The 27,402-nt window shown below is 38.4% G+C and overlaps 1 protein-coding gene and 1 pseudogene across 1 annotated transcript in view; both read left to right on the top strand.

The window, feature by feature from the left end:
- MRC1 (mannose receptor C-type 1) overlaps positions 1-26,400 on the top strand; it is a 103,163-nt gene extending 76,763 nt beyond the window's left edge. The window contains exons 22-30 of the mRNA XM_032165380.2: positions 194-360; positions 9,415-9,517; positions 13,271-13,503; positions 16,078-16,243; positions 17,262-17,411; positions 22,120-22,233; positions 22,768-22,932; positions 24,542-24,583; positions 25,451-26,400. Of these exons, the coding sequence (XP_032021271.1) occupies positions 194-360; positions 9,415-9,517; positions 13,271-13,503; positions 16,078-16,243; positions 17,262-17,411; positions 22,120-22,233; positions 22,768-22,932; positions 24,542-24,583; positions 25,451-25,701 (1,391 nt within the window). The 3' untranslated portion in view covers positions 25,702-26,400. The remainder of the gene's footprint in view (positions 1-193; positions 361-9,414; positions 9,518-13,270; positions 13,504-16,077; positions 16,244-17,261; positions 17,412-22,119; positions 22,234-22,767; positions 22,933-24,541; positions 24,584-25,450) is intronic.
- Positions 18,070-18,184, top strand: LOC116477053 (U4 spliceosomal RNA; annotated as a pseudogene).
- Positions 26,401-27,402: the final 1,002 nt, after the last annotated feature.

A 27,402-nucleotide genomic window follows, 5' to 3' on the forward strand; every position in this document is an offset into this window, starting at 1 on the left:
GTTCAAAGTCCAAAGCTCAAGTGACAACACAATGCTGATATTAGAATGTTTGTGTGTTCATGGTAAGTGTTTTTAAGTAACAATGGCACAAGTCACATGCTCAATATTTTGAAATTCATATATTTTGAATATTTTCCATATTGTAAGTATTAACCCTCAAAGTTTAAAATTATTTCATGAAATTTTCTTTCAGCATTTCTTACCTATCACATGAAGGACTCCACTTTCAGTGCCTGGACTGGGCTGAATGATGTCAATTCAGAACACACGTTCCTTTGGACGGATGGACGAGGAGTTCATTACACAAACTGGGGGAAAGGTTACCCTGGTGGAAGAAGAAGTAGTCTTTCTTACGAAGATGTAAATATCAGATTCAGGTCACCTCTCTACACACCATCAGCTTGCACAGGGTTATCATCTTATTGATTACCCTTCCATGAAAGAATCTACCAGAATACTCCTTGATCTGGTTTATGCTTGCAGATTTTACCTATTTCAGACTGAGCTGACTTTGAGGGAGGGAGTATAAATTCAGTTAAAAAATCTTTGGCTTGGGGAAGTGGCAAGAGTGAGAGGTCAGGAAACCCATTTCCATCCTGAGCCTAACTTGTAGTCAAAAGAAACACTTCAACTTAGAGTTATCAACTTTCTTTGTATCACCTTCCCCTTATCCCTTGTAGCTGTTTTAGTATTTGGGGTGTAGGCCTGGAAGCTACTACTGCTTCTAAAGATCACATCATCATCATCCATCATCATCATCATCATGATCATGAGCTAATATTTGTAGACTGCTTGTTATGTGCCAGATGCTTTTGTACATTAACCTGGGAGACAGATTGCTACTTTATTTTACTACTTTTATTCTTATATAATTGAACAGCCAACTTATCAACATCAACACCATGTTAGGGATTATAAAAAGTGTAAAGAAATAGAAGATTTTGTTTTTACCTTAAAAGTGTGTACACTTAAACTAGACCACAAGTCTTCTATAAGAAGGAAGATAGGAAAGAAATGAACATGTCTAGTGACAGGATCAGCTATAAACACTGTAGTAGCTAAGAAGAAAGAAACTCACTGTGGGATGGGGTGATTTAATCAGTCGACATACATCTATGGTGTACTATGTGCTAGACACTGTCTGTATCACATGGTAGAGAGAAGAAATATAAAACAGAATCAACTATAGGTGTTTCCTTCCCTCCCTCCCTCCCTTCCTTCCTTCCTTCCTTCCCTCTTCCCTCCCTCCCTCCCTCTCCCTCTCCCTCTCCCTCTCCCTCTTTCACTGTCCTTCTTTCACTGTCCCTTTCCCTCTCCCTCTTTCACTCTCTGAGTCTCTCACCCTGTTGCCCAGGCTGGAGTGCAGCCACATGTTCTTGGCTCACTGCAATCTCCACCTCCCAGGTTCAAAGGTTCTCCTGCCTCAGCCTCCCAAGTAGCTGGGATTACAGGTGCCCACCACCATGCCTGACTAATTTTTGCATTTTTAGTAGAGATGGGCTTTTACCATATTGGCCAGGGTGGTCTCCAACTCCTGACTGCAAGTGATCCACCTGCCTTGGCCTCCCAAAGTGCTGGGATTACAGGCATGAGCCACCACGCCCATCCAGGTTTTTGTTTCAAGAAATTTAAAACACAATAATTAGGGGAACTTAGCAAAAGGATGAGAAAGGCCATGTTAGATGGTCAAGGTGGGCAGTCTTCAAGCAAGAGATACATGATGTGTTTGGGCAAATGGAGTAAATGGCTTTGAATACAGCAGGAGTTTTATCCAGAAAAAGAAGTAGGAGTAAGCTTCAAAAGGTGGGAAATAGAATTTAGAGAAATGTAGATGCCCTGGGATGGAGTCTGAACTTTGTCGAATAAGCAACAACAACAACAACAACAAAAAACAGTGGAAAAATGACCTGCTCAAAATGGCATTTTTATGACTATTGATAATTTGGTAGCTATCTGCCAGGTGAATACATTCTTGTGATGGAGCCAGACAGTAGCCCATAGGGTTGCTGTCTGTGAAGTAGCCATTCTTTTGTTTCTTTACTTCTCTAATAACCTTGCTTTTACTCTAGATAAAAAATAACTGGTGGTCAGGAGATCAAGATCATCCTGGCTAACATGGAGAAACCCTGTCTCTACTAAAAATACAAAAAAATTAGCCGGGCATGGTGGCGGGCGCCTGTAGTCCCAGCTGCTGGGGAGGCTGAGGCAGGAGAATGGCATGAACCCGGGAGGCGGAGCTTGCAGTGAGCCGAGATTGCGCCACTGCACTCCAGCCTGGGCTACAGAGCAAGAGTCTGCCTCAAAAAAACTGGTGATGGGTAAATAATTTTCTGTGGAGAAATTCTTTCGTTTTCATGATACCAGTGAGGGCTGAAGACTTACTGAAGAAGTGAAAGTAGAATGGAGCGAGACAGCAGCACTCGCTTAGACAGATTTCATGGATGAGAGGTGAATTTCTTGTAAATCAAAAACATTAATTATTGCACACGTTTTTGTTGTTTTTAGAACATAAAGGTAGAAACAATAAAAACAAACCAACAAACAAAATCTGTAATCTCACCAATTCAGAAAAACAACACTGCTCATTTTTTGTTGAATTATTCTCCCAGACTTTTTCATAGTGCATATAAACAGGTAAAGTTTATATTTCACAAAAATGGAGTCAAAATACACATAATGCTTTTTATTTTGTTTTTTTTTTTGAGATGGAGTCTCACACTGTGGCCTGGCTGGAGTGCAATGGCACGATCTCGGCTCACTGCAACCTCCACCTCCCGGGTTCATGTGATTCTCCTGCCCCAGCCTCATAAATAGCTGGGATTACAGGTGCACACCACCACACCTGGCTAATTTTTTTGTACTGTTAGTAGAGATGGGGTTTCACTATGTTGGCCAGACTGGTCTCGAACTCCTGACCTCGTGATCCACCTGCCTTGGCCTCCCAAAGTGCTGGGATTACAGGCGTGAGCCACCGCTCCCGGCAATAGTTTTTTTAAAAACAATTTCAGCACTTTAAAATGGAGAGGATTAAATATAGTTAGAAAAAGAGAATGGGAGAGAACTTTTAATATGTGTTTTGTGATGGAGATATGCTTGGATTGTAACAGGTTTTCTGGATCAGGGACTCTGAGCCAGGATAATGGGGGGTAAAAATAGTTAAGACAGGACATGGGGTGAATGGAGAACTTTTGAAATGTAAGTTTCAGGTTGCCTGATAGTTGTAGCACATGAGATGAAGACACTGCAGGTTGACAAGCTGTCTGTGACAGGAGTGTAGGCTGTGATTCACTGCAGCTTAAGGGATGGGTTAAAGATGTGCTGACTTCACAGTGACATGTCTTTTAAGTACTTTCATTCAGAAAAACTGCCGTCACCTTTTTTTGGTTGTCTTTGTGTATCACTATTAGTGTATTATTATTGACTTAACATTTTCTTTAATTTCTAGGTATTTTGGAATTTTCCAACTGTTACTGATTTATAGTTTAATTTCATTGTGGTCTTAGGAATAGTTTATGTGTTTTCTATTCTTTTAAATTTGTTAAGGCATATTTTATGGCTCAGAATATGGTCTATCTTGGTGAATGTTTCATGTGATCTTGAGAATAATATATATTCTACTGTTATTGGATGAAGTAGTTTACAGATGTCAATGAGATCTGGTTGACTGATGGTGCTGTCTGGTTTAACGATGTTCTTACTGATTTTTTGCCTGCTGGATCTGTCTATTTTTGATAGAAGAGTATTGAAGTCTCCAATTCTAATCATGGATTTATCTATTTATCTTTGAAGTTCTATCAGTTCTCACTGTACATATTTTGATGCTCTATTGTTAGCCACATACACAGTAGAGACTGTTATGTCTTTGTGGAGAATTGTCCACTAGATGATTATGTGATGTTCCTCTTTACCTCTGGTAACTTTCCTTGCCCTATAGTCTGTTCTGTCTGAAATTAATATAGCTGGTCCAGCTTTCTTTTGATTAGTGTTAGCATAGCGTATCTCTCTCTACTTTTCTTCACTTTTAACTTATGTGTGTCTTTATATTTAAAGCGAATTTCTTGTACAAATATATGAGTCTCTGTCTGTTAATTTGTGTAGTTAGACCATTAACATTTAAAATGATTATTGATACAGCTGGAGTAACATCTATCATATTTGTTATTGTTTTCTGTTTTTATTCTGTATTTCATTTTTTTTGTCTTCCACTCTTTCTTGCCTTCTCTGGTTTTACTTCAATATTTTGTATGATTTTATTTGTTCTCCAATCCTGGCATACCAATTATACTTTAAGAAAACTTTTTTCTTTTCTTTTCTATTTTTATTATCAATAAAGATGGAGTCTTTCTATGTTACTCAGGCTGGTCTTGAACTCTTGGGCTCAGGCAATCCTCCTACCTTGGCCTCCCAAAGTACTGGGATTACAGGCATGAGCCACCACTCTTGGCCTAAAACAAAAACAAAAACAAACTTTCTTTAGTGGTTGCTCTTGAGTTTGCAGTATACATTTACAACTAATCCAAGTCCTTTTTCAAATAGCACATAAGAAAGCATCTCCTATTTCTTCCTCCTCTCCCGTGTAACATTGCTATAATTCATTTCACTTATCCATAAGCTGTTATCACCAAATACATTATCACCAAATACATTGTCATAAACTTTTTACATTAGAGTCCTTAGTATATTATTCATAGTTGTTTAACAACAACTACAGTTGTTTGAACAAACTGGTATATGTTAGATGAATTCAGAATAAGGAAAATGAAAAATTCTATTTTTCTTTCATTTATTCCTTCTCTAATGCTTTTCATTTATCTATATAGACCTGAGTTTCTGACATATATAATTTTCCTTCTTTTTCCTTTTAACATTTCTTTCAAGCTAAGTTTACAGGCAACAAATTTTCTTAATGTTTGTTTGTCTGAGAAAGTCTTTGTTTTCTTTTCACTTCTTAAGGATAATTTCACTGGAGACAGAATTCTAGGTTGGTGGGTTTTTTCTTTCAGCACTTTAAATATTGCATTCCACTCTCTTCTTGCTTGCATGGTTTCTGAAAAGGAATCCAGTGTAATTAATATTCTTGCTTCTTTATAGATAAGATTTTTTTTTTCGTCTGGCATCTTTCAAGGTTTTCTCTTCATCTTTGATTTTCTGCAGTTTGAGTATGATGTGTTTAGATGTTGTATCTTAGTATTTATCCTGTCTGATGTTCTCTGAGCTTCCTGGATCCGTGATTTGCTGTCAGTTGTTAATTTTGGGAAATTCTGTCATTATTACTTCAAATTATACTTCTTCTGTTCCTTTCTCTCGTTTCCTTGGCCACGCCCAGTGAGCCTATCAGAGATAGTCTTCATTTCTGTTAAGGTGTTTTTGATTTCTAGAATTTCCTTTTGATCCTTTCTTTGCATTTTCATCTCTCTGCTTACGTTACCTACCCAGTCTTGCTTGTTGTCCACTTTTTACATTAGAGCACTTAGCATATTATTCATAGTTGTTTAAATTTTTGATAATTCCACTATCTTTGTCACATCTGAGTCTGCTTATTATGCTTGCTCTTCGCTTCAAACTGTGCATGTGTTTTTAAAAAATCTTTTAGTGTGTCTTATATTTTTATGTTGAAAGCTGGGTATGTATTATAGTGCAGGAGTCTGCAACCCACGGGCCGCAGATGGGTACCAATCCATGGCCTGTTAGGAACTGAGCCTCACAGCAGGAAGCAAGCGGCAGGCGAGTGAGCGAAGCTTCATCTGTATTTACAGCCACTCCCCCTCACTTGCATCACTGTCTGAGCTCCGCCTCCTGTCAAATCAGCAGCGGCATTAGATTCTCATAGAAACGTGAACCCTATTGTGAACTGTGCATGTGTGAGATCTAGGTTACGCGCTCCTTATGAGAATCTAATGTCTGATGATCTGTCACCGTCTCCCATTACCCCCAGATGGGACCATCTAGGTGCAGGAAAACAAGCTCAGGGCTCCTACTGATTCTACGTGATGGTGAGTTGTATCACTATCTATCTATCTTTCTTTCTTTCTTTCTTTCTTTCTTTCTTTCTTTCTTTCTTTCTTTCTTTCTTTCTTTCTTTCTCTTTCTTTTCTTTCTTTCTTTCTTGACGGAGTCTCACTCTGTCCCCCAGGCTGGAGTGCAGTGGCGCGATCTCGGGTCACTGCAAGCTCCGCCTCCCGGGTTCCCGCCATTCTCCTGCCTCGGCCTCCCGAGTAGCTGGGACTACAGGTGCCCGCCACCATGCCCGGCTAATTTTTTGTATTTTTACTAGAGACGGGGTTTCACTGTGTTAGGCAGGATGGTCTCGATCTCCTGACCTCATGATCTGCCCGCCTCGGCCTCCCGAAGTGCTGGGATTACAGGCGTGAGCCACTGTGCCCGGCCCTCATTATTTTATTACATATTACAACGTAATGATAACAGCAATAAAGTGTACAATAAGCGTAATACGCTTAAATCGTCTTGAAACCACCCTCCACCCCAGTCTGTGGAAAGTTTGTCTTCCATGAAACTAGACCCTGGTGCCAAAAAGGTTGGGAACTGCTGATGTAGTGGATAAAGGGAACAGAGGTATATAGACATTTAGTGTGAGGTTTTATGTTTATTTAGCTACGAGTTAGGCTGTGCTTGCTGTTCGCTGTCACTTTAGGTGTCAGAGGTTAAACTCTCTGGTGTCCTTGTTTCTGTCTCTCCTGTTGCCTTTGGGTTCTCCTAAAGACTTCTTAAATAATGTCAGAGAGGCACAGTTCTTCAGCTGTATCTGCCTGTTATCATACGGGAGCCCCAAGGATATGGTGGTAAGATAGCGGGGAGGGGAAGTATTTCGCAGTCTTATGATGGGGACTCTGACTTTTAGGGAATCTGTGCTGTGACCTTCGAAAGTGCTTCTCAGTTTTGTTTTGTTGCTTTTTCCTTTTGGGTGAGACGGGAAAGCTAGAGAGGCTGGAGTTGAGTATTTCTTTTCTCCTAGATTAGTTAACATGTGGTGAAACCACAGTCAGTTAGGCACTGGTAAACTTGTTGCTGGTCTTATTAAGAACAGAATGAAAGCTCTGTCGTGTTTAAAAGCGGCTCTTTTCCCACCTCTCCTGTTGGAAGCAAGAGGAGATTTTTCTCCACTCTGCACTGTAAGAATCTGGTAGGACTCATGGAAGGAAAACTCACAAGACTCAGGAATCTCCCTAGGACTGCCTCCCCATGCACTCCTCTGCCAACATTTTTAAATCTTCAAACTTGTCCACACTGAACCTCCAGCAATGTGTCAATGACATTTAGTATCTCCTATCTCAATACTGGTTCCCGTTTTCTGCTCCTGGGCTTCTGCTCTGGTCAGTTCTGATTCCCTATATCCATCAGTCCGTTTCTCCAGTCTGGGGGGCAGCTGTTTGTCTTGTGACCTCCATTTTCCAATGCATTTGAAAGAAGTTGTTGATGTTCAACTTTACTAGCCATTTTCTTGCATTGTGGATGGGGGTGACAACTTCCAAGCTCTTTACATATCAAACTAGATACTTAAAGTCCTCAACAGTGTCTTCAAGTGTACTCCTTTTCTTTTTGCTTATATTTATTTTAAAAGAAAACTTCTTTTTAGGTGAAAGTAGAAAATTGATATAGTCACCACAAATAGAATATAACTGGCCAGGCATGGTGGCTCATGCCTGTAATCCCAGCACTTTGGGAGGCTGAGGTGGGCACTTCACGAGGTGAAGAGATAGAGACCGTCCTGGCCAACATGGTGAAACCCCATCTCTACTAAAAGTACAAAAATTAGCTGGGCGTGGTGGCACACGCTTGTAGTCCCAGCTACTGGGGAGGCTGAGGCAGAAGAACTGCTTGAACCTGGGAGACAGAGGTTGCAGTGAGCCAGGGTCGTGCCACTGCACTCCAGCCTGGCAACAGAGCAAGACTCCATCTCAAAAAAAAAAAAAAAAAAAAAAAGAAGATAATTGTGAAAATAAACATAGTGAAATTTGGGGGCTCCAGCAAAAAAAGCAAGATGATTTGACCAGGTCTCTGGTCTTTATTTCTGGCTTCCCTCAGCCCTTCCCTCCCTCTCTCCTTCCCTTCCTTTCTTCCCTCCTTCCTTCCCAAGGTCTTGTTCTCTCAGCAAGGCTGGAGAGCAGGGGTATGGTCATAGCTCACTGCAGCCTCAACCTCCCAGGCTCAAGCCATCCTCCCACCGCAGTCTCCTGAGTAGTTGAGACCACAGGCATGCGCCACCATGCCCAGCTAATTTTGTTTATTTTTTGTAGAGTCAGGGTCTCCCTATGTTGCCCAGGCTGGCCTTGAACTCCCAGGCTCAAGCGATCTTCTCGCCTTGGCCTCTCAAAGTGCTGGGATTACAGGTGTGAGCCACTCTGCCTGGCCTTCTCTTACTTTAAATGAGCAAAATACCATATTTCAAATTAAAGTGTAGATTGTACATTGAAATGGGGCAGGCAGCATATGTTTCTCTCACCTCTACTCCAACAGGACCAGATATGAGGATTAGAATGGAAATAATGGCATTTCAGGAAAAAAAAACCTGAGATATATTTAGTACATAAAAAAAAGAAGGATTTGGAATAGCAAACACATTCACAACCAAACAAATATAATATTGTTCCAGTCCTGGCATATGCGCCTGTAAGATTATAAATAAGATGTGAAACTTTCTGGCTATACCAGCCACATACTATGCATCTATAATAATACTTTTATAAATTTGGCAGTGAAGTATATAGATTGTGCTCATTTCCCTTTAAAAATGTGGTACCGGCCGGGCGCGGTGGCTCACGCTTGTAATCCCAGCACTTTGGGAGGCCGAGGCGGGCGGATCACGAGGTCAGGAGATCGAGACCACGGTGAAACCCCGTCTCTACTAAAAATACAAAAAATTAGCCGGGCGTGGTGGCGGGCGCCTGTAGTCCCAGCTACTCGGAGAGGCTGAGGCAGGAGAATGGCGTGAACCTGGGAGGCAGAGCTTGCAGTGAGCCGAGATTGCGCCACTGCACTCCAGCCTGGGTGACAGAGCGAGACTCCGTCTCAAAAAAAAAAAAAAAAAAAAAAAAATTGTGGTACCTACTTGTGGGTTTGAATACTGGTAATTTGTATGGAGAGGATACTGTGTTCTCCTAGTTTCTTTGGTTTCTAAGTTTTTATAGTGATTGATAACAGGTCTGATAGCAAAATTTCTCAGTCCTGTCTCCAAAATTTATCCAAATCGGTTGGGTTTTCGTTTCATATAGTGAAAGTTCAAATGTGGAGGATGTGCATAGTAGGTACAGTTGGGTAGAAAGTAATGATGAATTGAGCATATCTTAAGTTAGGACAATCTTAAAATTTGGAAACCACGGATAATGAAAGATTTTTTTGCTTATTAATGTTGTTGATTCACGATTGTTTTCTTTTTCTTTCCCCATAAATATACAGGCTGACTGTGTTGTTATTATTGGAGGTGCATCAAATGAAGCAGGAAAATGGATGGATGATACCTGTGACAGTAAACGAGGTTACATATGCCAGACACGATCTGGTAAGTTCTACCAAACCTCACCTTCCTCAAAGAGCTGGGTTGTTTTTTTTTTTTTTCAATTTTTTCTTTCTTTCTTTCTTTTTTTTTTTTTTTTTTTTGTGGCAGAGTCTTGCTCTGTCGCCCAGGCTGAATTGCAGTGGTGTGATCTCAGATCACTGCAACTTCTGCCTCCCAGGTTCGAGCAATTCTCCTGCTTTAGCCTTTTAGCCTCCTGAGTAGCTGGGATTACAGGCACGCACCATCAAGCCTGGCTAGTTTTTGTATTTTTTGTAGAGATGGGGTTTTCCATGTTGCCCAGGCTGGTCTTGAACTCCTGATCTCAGGTGATCTACCTTCCTCGGCCTCCCAAAGTGCTGGGATTACAGGAGTAAGCCACTGTGCCTGACCTCACTTTTCTTTTATTTTACTTTAAGTTCCAGGATACATGTACAGAACATGCGGGTTTGTTATATAGGTATACGTATGCCATGGTGGTTTGCTGCACCTATCAACCTATCACCTAGCCCCACATGCATTAGCTCTTTGTCCTGATGAAGAGCTGTCTTTTTAAATGTACTTTAAAATATATAATCATGGCTGGGCACTGTGGCTTATGCCTGTAATCCCAGCACTTTTGAAGACAGAGGTGGGTGGATTGCTTGAGCCCCCGCGTTTGAGACCAGCCTTGTTAACACAGTGAAATCCCATTTCTACAAAAAATACAAAAATTATTTTGTACTTTTACAAAATTATTATATTTTTGTAGCTGGGACTACAGGTGTGGTGACTGATGCCTGTGGTCCCAGCTACTTGGGAGACTGAGGTGAGATGATTGCTTGAGCCAGAGAGGCTGAGGCTACAGTGAGCCAGGATTGTGCTATTCACTGCAGCCTGGGTGACAGAGTGAGACCCTGTTTCACAAAAATAAAAATAAAAACAAAACAAAACAAAACAAAACAGAACAAATAAAATAAAAAAAGTAAGGTAAAATAAAATAAAATATATGATCACTCCCTTGCATAGCAACAGGTTTGATTCTTGCTTTAATCCATGGAAGCCTGTGACAGACAAAAAGGGTAATATTTTCTATACTTAATTCATGAATCTGCTTTTTTTTTTTTTAAAGCAGACAGTTTTTGGTGGACTAAACCTGTCACTAAAACTTTCTATTAGAAATTTGGGATATTTGCTTACCTGTACCTTTTTTAAATGTCAGAATAGGAATACGTCCATTTAATTCATGTAGTTTGAGAACTTTTGGCATAAAGCATCATATATACCTCATTATTTGTCCTGTATCTTGTGTGCCTTAAACATGTGGAGATATGATCTGAGTTTCTTTTTTCGTCTTAGGAAGCCAGAATATGGTTAAATGAAAATAACACAGTATGCAGATATTTGCTGTCAATTAAGATAGTGTTTATATACATTTTAGTTTCTAGAGAAACTAGAATAAAAATGCCTAGTTGACAGGGCAGGTGAGCCCCGAAGTTGGGGCTTAGCCTGGGAGGGTTCTTGGCTTCACCCAGGAAGGAATTTAAGGGCAAGCTGATGGTGTTAACAACTTTTATTAAAGTGACAGTGCACAGCAGCAGCAGACATACTGCTTCTTGTGGAGAGGAGCTTATGCCATAGGCAGTGAGTTCTGCACTCATATTTATACCCACTTTTAATTACATGCAAATGAAGGGGTGGGTTATTCAGAAATTTTTGGAAAAGGAATGGTAACTTCTGGGGGCTGCCACAGCAGTGGTGGGCGTGCCTTATGGAGAGGTTTCAGCCAGTCTTCAATCTGGTCTGGAGTGAGTCCTGCCTCCTACCTCATAGCTACACAAAAGGGTCAGAAATTTAAAAACAGATTAGACAAGAGGGTTGAAGGTGGGGAGGGTTGCTGTCATCCTGAGTTCTTAAATGATGGGTTCAAGCTGGAAGGTACTTATTCTCCCAGACTTAAGGAATTTTTCTATACTATTTGGGAAATCAGGAAACTAATGTCAACTCATGACAATGATTGAAAACCATCTAAGATATTTTCAGATGGTTGCAAATTACTCTAGAAATCCTAACCTTCTCTTAATCCAAAAGCTGTCCCAGTGCATGTCATTTTTTCTCTCTGTACTACACTCTATAGCGCCAGAATCTTAGGTCACCAGTAATACCACAGCATGCCATCTTTGCCTCTATTCTTTGGGCCAAGAGGGGACACTCCTTCCAGGAGTGAATGGTGATTCACACACTTATTTAAAAACTTCCCTTTCTTTTCCTTATACACATACATGATAGAATATGTTGACACAAATAAAGATCGTTTGCAAATTTTTAATGACATAAGGAAAGATTCACAGTCTTAAAGTGAAAAAAGGTAGCATATAAACTTTTATAAACTATAAATTATCACCAGGTGTGGTGTCTCATGCCTGTAATTCTAGCACTTTGAGAGGCTGAGGCAGGAGGGTTGCTTGAGGCCAGGAGTTCAAGATCAGCCTGGGCAACAGAACAAGACCCTGACTCTAAAATAAAATAAAATGAAATGAAATGAAAGAAAAAATTTAGCACTTCTGTAGTGCAGGACAAGGCCGATGGCGGGTCATGTAGGCATAGAGTGGAACACATTGGAGATCGGCCAGGATACACACTGGTAAGCAAGGATGTCTGGATCCCTAGACCAGAGTAAAGAACCAGATTGCAAATATTTTAGGTTTTGCAGGGCATACAGTCTCTACTGCAAATACTCAACTCTGCTATGGTCACAGATGGTCACAGGCAATACATAAGCAAATGAATGTGGCTGTGTTCCAGTAAGACTTTATTTATGGACACACATTTGAATTTCATGTAACATTTACGTCATGAAATATTATTCTTTGATTCTCCTCTATCCCCAACCATTTAAAAACTTTTGTAGCTTATAGGATACAAAGACAGACAACAGGTTAGATTTCGTCCTCTGGCTGTTATTTGCTGACTTCTAGGGCATCAGCTAAGACAGACAGAAACAAGCTCTTCTGGGGGTCTTGACATGAAGTGGCTCAGAGTACTGGAGGCACAATGCAGTGATTAGAAACACATGCTAGGAGCTTGAGGACGGAAGATCAGAAAGCTGAAGTGATTTGGCTTGTAGGGGCTCCAACCCCTAGGTCAGTTTGGATAAGATTATGGGAGGCTTTACCTGTAGGTGAAGGGCATAGAAAATCATCAAGAGTAAAGCTTGATCTTGAGATCAAGGTTAAACGAACCGGGAACTTGTGTATGGCTGCATTCCAGAACCTAAACCCGTCACCTGAATGTGCATTACTCACAAGTGAAGTCAAACAGATACAAACTCATGGATCAAGTAGAACAAATGAAGGAGGAAGAGAAAGACTTTTCTTGACCTTGACTTTTAACCTACATGGAAAAATAAAGATTAGCAATGACACAATCATCTATGTTCTTTAATTTGTGGGATTAAACTATGGGATTTCTTTCATCAAGATACTAGATTGGATTGAATTTGTCATACGTTTTGTTTGTTAGTTTAGAAACTTGATCATATATTTGCCTTAATATTCTAAATATAGTTTGGAATTAATTTAATTTGATCAGGGATACTGATGAAAAAATGTTTGTTTTCTAGTGTGAAATGGCTTGTAAAATATTTCTAACAGCTGAATGGTTGGCGTTATGCTATTTTGCTTATTTTTATTTTATGATAGATGAGATACACTTGTCATTACTGATAGGGCTCAATTACTGTTTATTGATAATGCTAATGAAAATAATATTTTTATCTAGACCCTTCCTTGACTAATCTTCCAGCAACAATTCAAACAGATGGCTTTATTAAATATGGCAAAAGCAGCTATTCACTCATGAAACTGAAATTTCAATGGCATGAAGCAGAGACATACTGTAAGCTTCACAATTCCCTTATAGCTAGCATTCTGGATCCCTACAGTAATGCATTTGCGTGGCTGCAGATGGAAACATCTAAGGAACGTGTGTGGATCGCCCTGAACAGTAACTTGGTAAGATGCTGGAAATATGTGCAACTTGACATGATCAGTGAATTATGGTTGAATATGATTGTCTTTCTGTTTGTTCTTTGAATACTCATTACATGTAAGAGACTATGCTAGGCAATGTGAATGATACTAACATCAACAAGATCCAATCTTTCAGGGACATGATGCCTTTAAGGATCTGGCAAGCTAGTGATGTGTGTCAGAAATCAAACTAAGAATTATCTGATGAATGTTAACTCTCCTATTGCGTTAGACTATGAAAATTATATTCCAAATCTCAACAGTTTAATTTATTCACTTATTGCTTCCAAGGTCATGATTATAACTATGGCATGAGAATTAAGAGAGCAGGTTAGGGACATAGTTGCCAGTGATGGGGACACTTTTTATTTGTTGCATCAAGACATTGTAGACCTGTTATAGGTCCTGAGGTTGTGGAGCTGCCATCCATTTGTGAGAAATATTTCATTGCAGTCAGTTCCTTGTATTCTATAATAGACTAAGGTTGGCAAAGACTAGGGATGAGGCAGAAAACTAAGAATGCTGATAGAGTTGCCAAATTATTCCTAAAACGAGTCTTCTCTGATGCCTGGTCATCCATCTATCCTCCCTCTATTCGTTTTTCTAGCTAGCCAACCAGCAAGCTTCCTAGTAGAAGTAGATATGACAGTCAGCAATTAAGATATAAGAAGTATCAAAGAGAGGCATATAGAAAGTGTCATGAGAAGAGAGAAAAGGAACCAGTTGGGCTAGTGGGGAGGACCAAGAAGGTTCCTCAGAAAAAGTCAAAGTTTATAGATACAATCTAGGATGGTAGAACATAAGGAAGGAATATCAAGAAGAGAAAAAAAATAGAAGGAGATAAACTGGAGAGTAGATGAGTGTCAGATGTTATAGAGCTTCCAAGGCCATGATGCAGAGATATAAATTTACAGTTTATACAGTGAGTATTTCCTAAGTAGGGAAGTGTATATTTAAAAGTATATTTAAAAGTAAGTAGTTCCAGAATGATTTCTGTGATTAAACTTAAGCAAGACATTTTTACGTCCCTGTTGACTAAGTTTTTATAATTAAGTCATTTGATAAGTCATTTGTTTTCTTCTCACAGACATGTTCACAATGCTTTTATGAGTTTAAAGTAAGCTTTTATTTTTAGAAAGATTAAATAATTTTTCATTGTAGCAATATTTATGACTACAACACTATTATTATCTTCCTTATGTCTATAGAGTTAATGTTTATACAAACATTATTTGATTAAACATGGTATATACTACAAAACATGGTATATACTACCAAAACATGGTAAATACTACAAAATTTTAATTTGAGATAACACATACTTCTAATTTTTGTCACTGGATCTTTGGAAATTGGCTTGGTAAATTAAATAGTACAGTCAAAAGGGTGATAATTGCTTGAATCTTTGAAAAATTCAGCTACCTCTGATTAATGTTATATATCATCTATTCATAGATAATACCTGTAAAATCTGTTAGACTGTTAAAAGGATATTATTGATAAATAATATTTTTGAGGTTTATCAGTATTTTGTATGTGATCGTAACTTTGTTTCACTAAATTTAATAAGAAATTGACTGTGCAGGCCAGGCACAGTAGCTCACGCCTGTAATCCCAGCAATTTGGGAGGCCGAGGCAGGAGGATCACCTGAGGTCAGGAGTTCGAGACCAGCCTGGCCAACATGGTGAAACCCTGTCACTACTAAAAAATACAAAAATTAGCCCACCATGGTGGTAGGTGGCTTAATCCCAGCTACTTGGGAGGCAGAGGCAGGAGAATCGTTTGAACCCAGGAGGTGGAGGTTGCAGTGAGCCTAGATCGAGCCATTGCACTCAAGCGTGGGGGACAAGAGTGAGACTTCTCTCAAAAAAAAAAAAAAAAAAAAAGAAAAATTTACTGTGCAAGTAGACTAAAATGATTGGTTTTTTACATCATATACATAACGATGTCATATAGCTGAAAGATCACCTCTTATCTATAGCTGAAAGACCACCTCACTAGAATATAGCTGAAAGACTGCCTCACTAGAAATCAAGAGACCAAGGCTTCTCTCTTCCATACCCATATGACCTTAGCTAAGCCATTTACCATTGGTGCCATTTCAACAGCAGAATAATGAGAAGATATGAAGAGATTAGTATTTCTCTCAGGGGTCCATGAATTTAATGAAAATTACTTAATTTTTATTATAATTTCATTAGTAATATAAGAAATACCTTATTTGTTATGAAGATAAATCTCTTTTGCCCTGAAAACCTGCAAACAAAGAGAGTTTCATGGAATACGAGATAAATTTTTTTTTTTTTAGTGTTTTTTGAAATAACTTCCAAGGATGTATTTCTGGGAATCTCTAAGAAATAACTGTTTCTAAGAAAGGCTGCATTTACTGAATTTGAGTTGACAGAAATGATTTATAGTGTTCTTTTTATTCTCAAATGTTCCAGGTTCTATATCAAATCACAGTCTTAAATATACTTTGTATTCTTGAATTGGTTCTTTTAGTATTTTCTAAATGAAGCAAGGGTGCATGTTAATGCTTGTTTTTGTTGTTGCAGACTGATAATCAATACACTTGGACTGATAAGTGGAGGGTGAGGTACACTAACTGGGCTGCTGATGAGCCCAAATTGAAATCAGCATGTGTTTATCTGGATCTTGATGGCTACTGGAAGACAGCACATTGCAATGAAAGTTTTTACTTTCTCTGCAAAAGATCAGATGGTAATTGAATATATAAAAACAATCAGGGGATCTGAAATTTTCTGAATAAGCTACTACATACCACTGTTGATATTATTAAACAGTAATGTATCTTGGATAGCTAAGAATAATATAGAACATACTCCCTCACCTATCAAAAGACTATCTTTATAAACCGATATACATAAATCAAAATAATGGAGATAAACATCTCCCCAGGAAATTTTGCTTACTTTTGATGTTGACAACACTTCTATATCAAAGGAATTTAATCAGAATACATGTAGATTCATCAGAGTCAATGATGGACACCATATTAGAATTCTAAATATAGCCTTTAGTTATATTCCAGGTGCTATTAATAGCTAAGAAAGGGTTGTAGGGATTAGGATCCCAGAAAAGGAAAACAGTGACTTAAAAAAGGAAAGTCACTTTACAAATTACTTTGTGGTGACTTTTAAAAAATTTATCTTTGGGCCGGGCGCAGTGGCTCACGCCTGTAATCCCAGCACTTTGGGAGGCTGAGGTGGGCAGATCACCTGAGGTCAGGAGTTCGAGACCAGCCTGGCCAACATGGTGAAACCCCTTCTCTACTAAAAATATGAAAATTAGCTCGGCGTGGTGGTGCGCACCTGTAATCCCAGCAACTCGGGAGGCTGAGGCAGGAGACTCACTTGAACCTGGGAGGCAGAGGTTGCGGTGAGCCGAGATTGAGCCATTGTACTCCAGCCTGGGGCACAGTAGCGAGACTTCGTCTCAAAAAAAAAAATTATCTTTGTAGCTATCTATAGATATATTGTCTTAACTATGAGTGTAACTGACTGCCACTATAGCATAGCACATTCTATTGAAATATATTTAAAGTGGAAAAAATTGATAAAAGGAAATCCAATAATAAAAATGGTGATCCAAATGATAACCATTGGAAGATTTTAAAAAATAATGATCAATGATCAATTTTTCTAGCTGCTAATGTATTATGCTACATGCTACAGAAACTTCAGGTTTTGCTTTATTTAAAATGTGTTTTTATTAACAGAAATCCCTGCTACTGAACCCCCGCAACTGCCTGGCAGATGCCCGGAGTCAGATCACACAGCGTGGATTCCTTTCCATGGTCACTGTTACTATATTGAGTCCTCATATACAAGAAACTGGGGCCAAGCTTCTCTGGAATGTCTTCGAATGGGTGAGTGCCACATTTCCTGAAGGAAAACTCCGTAATCATCTATTCTGGGGTCCACTGACACTATACATGAAATATACAAAGAATGTAAAAATACCTGTTTACATTTTTAATGATTTATTTTATAACAGAATGGCCAATATCATGCTTCCCAAATGTAATCTCTAAGTTTGTAGCCTCAAATTTTAGAGAATTTAGAGAATTTGGGTAGAAAACAGCATGTTCTAAATGGTTTCTTCCTTTTCAGACTTCACGTTCTAAATTGTTAGGATTCTCATCCTCAGTTATTCCAGGTGTTGTACTCACCTCTTATCACTGATAAGCTGAAGTTTTACAAGTGCCCAGGAACCATTTTGTTTTACCATTAATAGAAAAGTATTTCTATTTATTGTTTTTGTGAAGACAAATAAAACTCAAATGGACACTACAAAGATGAATGACTTTTCCCCCTGAAGTAAAAAATGTCAAATAAAGTTTATTTTAAGGGTACATTTAAAAGCCACTTAGTTAAATCCCGTAAATATTTTACTGAATTATATTTACTTCATGTTTTTTATGCCCTAACTCTATATGCACAGTTTATAACCTCGTTTCCTCCACGTTCTTTCAAAAGTCAACCTGACTTTTGACTTTAAATTCTGAGTGAGATGAAGTTCGCTTCAGCTTTGCACAGTGGCAGTATCTTAGCCGATGAGGTTTATCCGAGGCACAATTATTGCTAATTGAAGTTTGCTTTGTCAGTTTTGATTCATGTACTTTGGGACCCTGTTGTTAGGTACATATACGTCTACACTTACTACATCTTCCTGATATATTAACAAATTTTTCACTATGAAATGTCTTTATTGTCTCTAGTACTAATGTTTATCTAGAAGTCTATTTTATCTAATATTTGTGTAGCCACTCCAGCTCTTTTTTGGCTATTGTTTGCTTAGCATGTATTTTTCCATGCTTTTACTTTCAACCTATTTGTGTCTTTGAATCTCAAGTGTCTTTTTTAGATAGCACATAGATGGATCTTTCTTATTAATTTTCATTCTGCCAATCTATGTTTTTTGATTGGAGTGTTTACTCCATTTACACTTAATGTAATTGCAGATAGGTAGAATTTATGTCTGCCATTTTGCCATTTGTTTTCTATATGTCTTATGGTTCCCCTGTTCCTCTATTACTGCCTTCTTGTGTGTTAAGTAGATAATTTCTTGTGTACCATTTTAATTTTCTTTTTCTTTTCTTTTTTTTTTTTTTTTTGAGACAGAGTCTCATTCTATTGCCCAGGCTGGAGTGCACCAGGGTGATCTTGGCTCACTGCAACCTCCATCTCCCAGGTTCAAGCAGTTCTTCTGTCTCAGCCTCCCAAGTAGCTGAGACAACAAGCACGTGCCACCTTGTCTGGCTAATTTTGTGCTTTTAGTAGAGACAGAGTTTCACCATATTGGTCAGGCTGGTTTCGAACTCCTGACCTCAGGTTATCCACCTACCTCGGCCTCCCAAAGTGCTGGGATTACAGGCGTGAGCCACCACACCTGGCCTCCATTTTAATTTTCTTGTTGTTTCTTTCACTATATATCGTTTGGTTATTTTCTTAGTGGTTGCCCTAGGGATTACAACTAACATGTTAATTTACAAAAATCTAGTTCAAAATTAGGCAGGCATGGTGGTGGGTGCCTGTAATCCCAGCTACTTGGGAAGCTGAGACAGGAGAATCACTTGAACCCAGGAGGTGGAGGTTGCAGTGAGCCGAGATCGCACCACTGCACTCCAGCCTGGGCAACAGAGCGAGACTTCATCTCAAAAAAAAAAAATCTAATTCATATTAATATACATATATACATTTAATTTTAATAGTGTACAAAAACTTTGCTGTTGTGTGGCTCCATTCCCTCTGCCTTCCTTTGTGCTGTTATTGGCAGACAAAAACAACTTTATCCATTGCATACCCACAAGCACAGATTTACGAGTATTGTTTTATGCAGTTATCTTTCAATTAGAAAAGATAAAGAACAGTTATACATAAAAAGTACATTTAAACTATTTTTATATTTACCCATGTAGTTTCCTTTATTGATGCTCTGTATTTCTTTCTGTGGATTTGAGTTACTGTTGAGTACCCTTTTATTTCCACTGGAAGTATTTTCTTCAGTATTTCTTATAGTGATAATTTCTTTCCATTTTGGTTTAGGAATGTCTGACTTTTTCCTTCATTTTTTGTAGGATAGCTTTGTTAAATAGAAAATTCCTGCTTGACAGTCATTTTCTTTCGTCTTTTTCACTATGTCATCGCTTTCTGGACGCCATGGTTTCTAATGTGGAATTAGTGTTAAGATCCCTGTACATGATGAGACCCTTCTCTCTCACAGATTTTAAGACTTTCTGTGTTTTGATAGTTTGATTGTGATGTGTATACATGTAGTGTTAGATGTGGTAGGTGCAGATTTCTTTAAGTGCCTAGAACTAATTAAGTCTCCCAGGTTTTGCAGAGGATCTGTCTGTGTGTTGGGATGTGCCTTTAATATTTGTCCAATCAGTTACAAACTGCCTTAGCTTTCACTTTCTGCTTGTGTAGTGCATCTTCAGCCAGATGTGAGAACTTAGGACCATCTCAGGTCTTTCTCAGATGTGCGCATAGCCTTGGGCAAGGGCACACTTCAGTGCATATCTGTAGCCTCCTACATTCCCCGGAATTTGTCAATGCTTTTTAAAGTCTCGTACGAACGTGTCATTCGCTAGCTTTTCCTTTTAAGTTTTTCAATTCGCTAGTTGTTTGCCCCAACTATTATCACTGCCTTAGATGGTTACAATGTTAGGCAATTGCCACTGATAGTTTTTTACAAACCCTTGCAGGGAAAAGTCTGTTTGCACTTACTGAGCTCTGAATCAGGTCAAATAAAGACAAGCTTTACGAGTGGGGTTTTCTAGGAAACTTACGTAAGACAGGTCAAGTAATGGCGATTCTCTGAGAATGGGGCTTGGAAAGAGCTCCAACCCCATTTTAGCCTCTCCTGTGGCTTCTAGGCTGCTGGTTTTCACTGTGGTTGTGGGGCTGTTGGTTTTTAAGGCTACCGCAGAACTGGAAAGAAGGCAAAGGGATTAGGACAAGTTAAAACACTATAAAACTCACTATTATTACCAAGACACAGTCATTTTTCTTGCATAAATGCTTCTTGAGTTGTTGCAAGCCTTTAATTAATTTTTAGCATTCCGAAACAGTGGATTCAGAGTTTTCCAGTGTTCTCATTGGTTTTATAGAAAAAATAATTTTCAGAAGAACTTATTCTGTTTCTCATGATGCCACCTGATGCCTTCTTTGAACTTTTGTAATTAAAAAAATGTTTTTCTTCATATTGCTAAGTATTTTTTTGAAAAAAATTGCAATGAATATGTAGAAACTTTGTTTTCCATTTTAGGTGACTCTTTTCTGGTAAATAAAATGAATGCTTCTCATTCTCATTCTCAAAATATGAGTCATAAATATTTTGAAATGGCTAATGTTTGTGAAATATATTTAATAATGGATTATGTAGTCATGCAGTGAAAACAAGGCGATAATTCAGAACTCAGTAATATGGGATACAGGCATGTGGTTAGGAGCAGACCCTCAAGGTTCAGAAAGCCTGGGTCATACCATGATCTTCCCTCTGCTAGTGTTAGGATCTTGGCAGATTACTCATCCTCTGTGCTTTAGTTTCCTTAGCTGTAAAATGGGGCAAAGATGGTACCTATTTAACGAAGTGATTGTAAAAATTTAATGGGTTAATCCTTGTAAAGTCCAAAGCAAAATGTCTAGAATGAAATGCTTAAAAGATATTGGTTATTATTTAAAAGCTAGAGATTTTTACTCTAAAATTTAATGTTGACAATCTAAGGTGGGTTGTCACTTCCACAGCTATCTAACTGGTCTTTCTGTTTTATCTCCTTGCCTTGAATGGTCCTATACCTAATAGCTGGATTCTAATAATAACTAATATAGGGCCATTCTTAGGTGGAGAATCTAACTGTTATGTATAGGACCAGTCAAAGAAGGCGATGGGTTATTGCATCATTCAGCTGCCTGAAACAAAACTAAGTGTCCTTTATCACCACATTGCCCTTAATACCAATCTCTGGCCTTCTGCAATGAGACCTAACCCATGTCTTTTTTTTGTTTGTTTGCCTGTGGACCAGATTTGTGCTATACTCCAGCCAAACCAAGCTATCTCTGTTCCTGAAGAAGTTCTATGCTTCCCTTCCTCTCTGTCTTTCCTCTTATTACCTCTTTTTCCTGGAATTATTTTCTGTCCTTTTTACTTGAAATCCTATTCTTCTCTCTACTGAAATTCTGTTTCCACTATCCTCCCTTTTAGCTGCTTCACCAAGAATGAATATTTGACATGTTCATAGTATATGGCACTTAATTTCTCTTCTATAATATTTGTTTGTACTCTTATTACTGGCCACTGAACCATAACTTTCGGAAGACATACTCTGCATCCTACTAATCTTTGAATATGCTGCAGTGCTTGTACTCAAATGATGCTAATGTTGCTTGAAAACATATTTCACAATGAAAACTAAAATTCTGAGAAAACAAACACCTGCCCTTTGAAATTCTTCCCCTTAAGTGGAGATGTTAGGGTGATTTTTGTTGCTCTCAACAGCAGTGCTGTTTACAAAAATATTTTCAGCTACTTAAATGTGCAACTATTTATACTTATCCCTTTATGCTTTCCAGGTTCCTCTCTGGTTTCCATTGAAAGTGCTGCAGAATCCAGTTTTCTGTCATATCGGGTTGAACCACTTAAAAGTAAAACCAATTTTTGGATAGGATTGTTCAGAAATGTGGAAGGTAATTTTTGCAGCATGCCTATTTAATCACAAATATTGTAAAATGTTGTATGTAAAACAAGGTTTCATTTCTAAAATGTGTTGCCTTAAAAATGATTAATTCATGAGGAATTTGAAAATTCAAACTCATATTTTTATTTAAGAACTGAAACTTAAAATGAGTTTCATATCATGCTATCCTCAAAGTTGCTAATCAAAAAATACGTTTTATAGCTACAATAGTTTAAGAAGCTTTAAAAAGCATTTTCTATGTTTTCGTGGGGCCAGGGAAAAAATGCTAAGGAAAGGATAAGTATAAATATTTGTACTAATTAGAAATACATTTTAAACTAAAGCTATATAGTAAACCTATTCTTTTTGGTTTCCTTCCCTGTAGTAATTAGTCATTATAGTCTTGCCTGTTAAGTCTGGTTATAAATGACTATTGATTCTAGTATAAAAGAGTATGCTTAGAAATTTCGCATAAATTGGCTGAACTTATTTTAAGATAGGTTATATTTAACTTTCATCTTTATTTGTTTTATCTGATGACCAGGGACGTGGCTGTGGATAAATAACAGTCCGATTTCCTTTGTCAACTGGAACACAGGAGATCCCTCTGGTGAACGGAATGATTGTGTAGCTTTACATGCGTCTTCTGGGTTTTGGAGTAATATTCACTGTTCTTCCTACAAAGGCTATATTTGTAAAAGACCAAAAAGTAAGTAAGAAGTTTGTTGCATGGTGCATATCACTGGCTTCCATTTCTTTCAAATAGTAAGATATCAGGTATGGAATCATAATGTGATTACGAGGCCATTGCAAGCTCTCTTGTTTCATCTGTGAAAAATCCATACGCCATTGTAGTTCATTACTGTTTGCAGCTCTGCGTGAGTGAGAGACACTCACTGTCTGCTTAGCTGTTGTAATGATTTTTGCTTATCAATACATTTGTAATGGGATATCTGAAGGATTTGCCAAGCTGCAAACAGTCAGGAGAGCCCATTGCAAAGCCTTACCGCATGAGGGAAAAAGGTGGTAAAGCCAGTACCAGCCCAAACCTGAGGAGACCAGGGTTCTGGAGAGGGATCAGAATTGATTGTCGAATGAGTCACATCAGACTAATTCAGTCTCCTTTGAAGATGGAAAGCGAGACCATGAAAGGAACGGGATCGGGGAATTGATAGTGTCGAACGCTCACAAGGTGCCTTTATCTGGAATTTAAAAATATTTGTTGCCATGTCATGTCACATAATATCCCTCCCAATAAATTACTGATTAGATTATAGAGGTTTTTGTTTTGTTTTGTTTTGTTTTGTTTTTTTGAGACAGAGTCTCGCTCTGTCGCCAGGCTGGAGTGCAGTGGTGCAATCTCGGTTCACTGCAACCTCCATCTCCCGGGTTCAAGCGATTCTCCTGCCTCAGCCTCCCGAGTAGGTGGGATTACAGGAGCATACCACCAGGCCTGGCTAATTTATGTATTTTTAGTAGAGACGGGGTAGAGTTTACCATTTTAGAATTTGGCAGGTCTTTAGCCTTCTCTAACTGTTCTAAGACACACCACATCCTCTGGTGCAATGTTGAAGTTGTTTGTTTTGTTTTTGTTTTTGAGACAGAGTCTCACTCTGTTGCCCACGCTGGAGTGCAGTGGCGTGATCTTGGCTCACTGCAACCTCCGCCTCCTGGGTTCAAGCCATTCTCCTGCCTCAGCCTCCCAAGTAGCTGGGATTACAGGCGCACACCACTATGCCCAGCTAATTTTTGTATTTTTAATAGATATGGGGTTTCACTATGTTGGCCAGGCTGGTCTCGAACTCCGGACCTCAGGTGATCCACCTGCCTCAGGCTCCCAAAGTGCTGGGATTACAGGCATGAGCCACCACTCCCAGCCTGGAGTCTTATTTTACTTTTCATTCAAATGCTTGGTAACATCTTAGGCTTCAGTGAACTAATTTCAAAACCCCTAGCCTTGAATGTTTTACTTATGGGTAGATTGGGTAGATTTTAAGGGTGAGTATCAGTGGCTCAAATGCAACTTGGAGAATCACATTTCCAGATCTTCTAATGTACTCAAACTCACCATACAACCATAGGCGACTGCTAGAGCTCAGACAGAGAGACAGATAGATGATAGGTAGGTAGATATATAGATAAAGATACAGATCTTTTTTTTTACCTGTATTTTTATATCTATCATATCATAATATCATATATCATATTCAACACAGATCAAATGTGGAGGATTCCATGTATTTGTGAGCCAAATAATATTTGCTATCTCCCTGCAATTATTCTGGGTTTTTATAAATTTTTTTTTTTTTTACACGCAGTTATTGATGCTAAACCTACCCATGAATTACTTACAACAAAAGGTAAGGCCGTTGCAAAATTTCAAGTTCTGTGTTAGTAATACATCCGTACTGTTTGTTTTAAAAGGCATAATAATAATCCCTTCCAACTCCCCTGCTCTCTCCGTAGAATTTGCTTAAGCTAAACTATCCTTTGTCATCAACCTACTTTGAATAATACTTTAGAAACAGAGGCCTTGGGGTCAGGTTGGTGTTTTTGCTATAAGCAGTTATTGAAGGCATTTTTTTTTCGCTCTGTTACAAACAGCTGCCTTGAACCCATGGAAGAAATTTCTCTTAAGAATTTCTTTGTTTTTTTTTTTTCTTTTCTTAGAAATTTTTTTGTTTTAATTTTTATAGACTACTTGAATTAGGTAACTGATCTCATGTCACTCATTTTATTGGCTGCTTAAAAAAAAACTGAAAGTGAGATTTATGGCTTGCCTGTAACCTCATTATTAACATCATGAGTGCTATTTGTTTACTAATTACATCTATGAGTTCACGTTTCCACTATTCTTATTTTATTTTTCTCTTCATTTTTCATTTTCTTTTAATTATTATCATTACTAATCTATTTATCTTCTGATACTGTATTTTTAACAGCCTTAAATTATTTTGAAATAAGGTATATATATTTTAATACATTGTTGAACTGGCCCACTGCTACATAGACAGATGGATTATTTTTGCAACCGAATAATCATCTTAACATTCTGAATAATCCTCTATACCACAGGGACTCTTGTTTTCACATCTTTCGTTCCTGTTTGACAAATGTCACTTGAAAGAATATTTATGCCTTTTAGTTTTTCAACAAGCAAAGTTCTGCATAGCATGCAACCCTCTGCCTCCCTTCACCTTTTCCCTGATGATTTTGTTTATTTATAGCTGACACAAGGAAGATGGACCCTTCCAAACCGTCTTCCAACGTGGCTGGAGTAGTCATCATTGTGATCCTCCTGATTTTAACGGGTGCTGGCCTTGCTGCCTATTTCTTTTATAAGAAAAGACGTGTGCACCTACCTCAAGAGGGCGCCTTTGAAAACACTCTGTATTTTAACAGTCAGTCAAGCCCAGGAACTAGCGATATGAAAGATCTCGTGGGCAACATTGAACAGAATGAACACGCGGTCATCTAGTACCTCAGTGCGATTCTGAGATATTTGAATTTCATAAAATTGTAACTGAAATTTAAGATTTTTAGTTCGATGTGATTGTTTTCTTCAAAATGAGTACTGAATTGTACTGGTCTGTCCTTTTTTCTTTGCCTAATTGAAGAAATAATTGCTTGTTTTCTAGCCTGGCAAGATATTTTCATAAAAGAGGGATAATAATGCTGATTACTACCTTTTAAAATATTTTAGATAAATGCACAGCACCACAGCACCAACATCTAAGCATTAGTGATGTGTAGCTGATGTCAGCTTCATGTGGATTTTAAGCGCTCTGGAAACAGTGAAGCTTCTTGGCATACTTTAAGGAGCTCCCAAAATGTGTTACCTATTAAATTGTAACTCAGCAAGTAGAAGACCATTTGAAAAGTCAGGTGCAAATATCCTCAAGTGGCATAAAAATGTAGTCAGTTTTCTCTTTTACCAGTTTTTATTTCCACTCCAATTATTTAGGACTTTATTTGTACATGTGCAGAAGTATAAGGCAGCTGAGAATCTTGTTTCCCCCAAGAGAGTTTTACAGGCTGAGTGTTGCAAATGTGTTCTTTGTCCTGTTATATGTATATCAGGAATACAAGGATGTGAAATAAAACTGTAAATTTGCGTAACTGGATGTACTTAGATAATGTGAAATAAACATTAAAGACAAGGTCTATTTTTAATAGATTTGCATTTTGGTGATCTTAGTATAAATTTGCTTTTAAATGAGATGTATTTATCCACTCACTTCACACTTTAACTTGACACTTATGATGTTATTTGTAGAGAAATTCTTTAAATGAAAATCGTGAACTATTTTGAAAGGGAGTGTTGCTAAAATGCTGTGTGTGAAATGAATTTTTTACCATAATGATTTTGCCAGATCTTCCCCTATGACATGGGCTCAATCAGAATTCAACAATCAAAGCCACTAATACTATTCAGAATCAGAATTCAGAATATCCTTTTCTCCCTTTAATGATTTCTTTTTGCTTAACAATTTTGCCTTAAAGTTTGGGGTGTATTGTGAAGTATTTGGGAGGTTTTACATCTGTATTAGTCAATTTTCATACTGCTGATAAAGACATACCCAAGACTGGGTAATTTATAAAGAAAAAGAGGTTTAATGGACTCACAGTTCCACGTGGCTGGAGAGACCTCATAATGATGGTGGAAGGCAAAAGGCACATCTTACATGGCAGCAGACAAGAGAGAAAAATGAGAGCCAAGCAAAAGGGGTTCCCCTCATAAAACCATCAGATCTCATGAGACTTATTCTCTACCACAAGAACAGTATGGGGGAAACGGCCCCCATGATTCGATTATCTCCCACCAGGTCCCTCCCACAACATGTGGGAATTATGGGAGCTACAATTCAAGATGAGATTTGGGTGGGGACACAGCCAAACCACATCAATATCTCACACAGGTACCACACTGCCAGCTCACCTTCACTTTTTATGAGATTGCCCACAAGCAGGAGTCTTTACCTGGAATCACTGGATGGGACTCCTTGGATGGCTTTAAGGGGTCTAGGAAGGCCCTCAAATTGCAGGGCAAAATGTCATGTTTGTTTTCTGCCTTTGTTTTTCTGGAAAGAAAACAGCTAGATTCTCAAGAAAGTCAATCATTTAAAAAAGAATAAGAAATGGCATAGTATTTGGGGTAGGGTGGAGTTTCCAATACTCC

Source organism: Hylobates moloch, unplaced genomic scaffold (genome assembly GCF_009828535.3).
Source record: "Hylobates moloch isolate HMO894 unplaced genomic scaffold, HMol_V3 SCAFFOLD_2, whole genome shotgun sequence".
In the NCBI taxonomy this organism is placed as follows: domain Eukaryota; kingdom Metazoa; phylum Chordata; class Mammalia; order Primates; family Hylobatidae; genus Hylobates; species Hylobates moloch.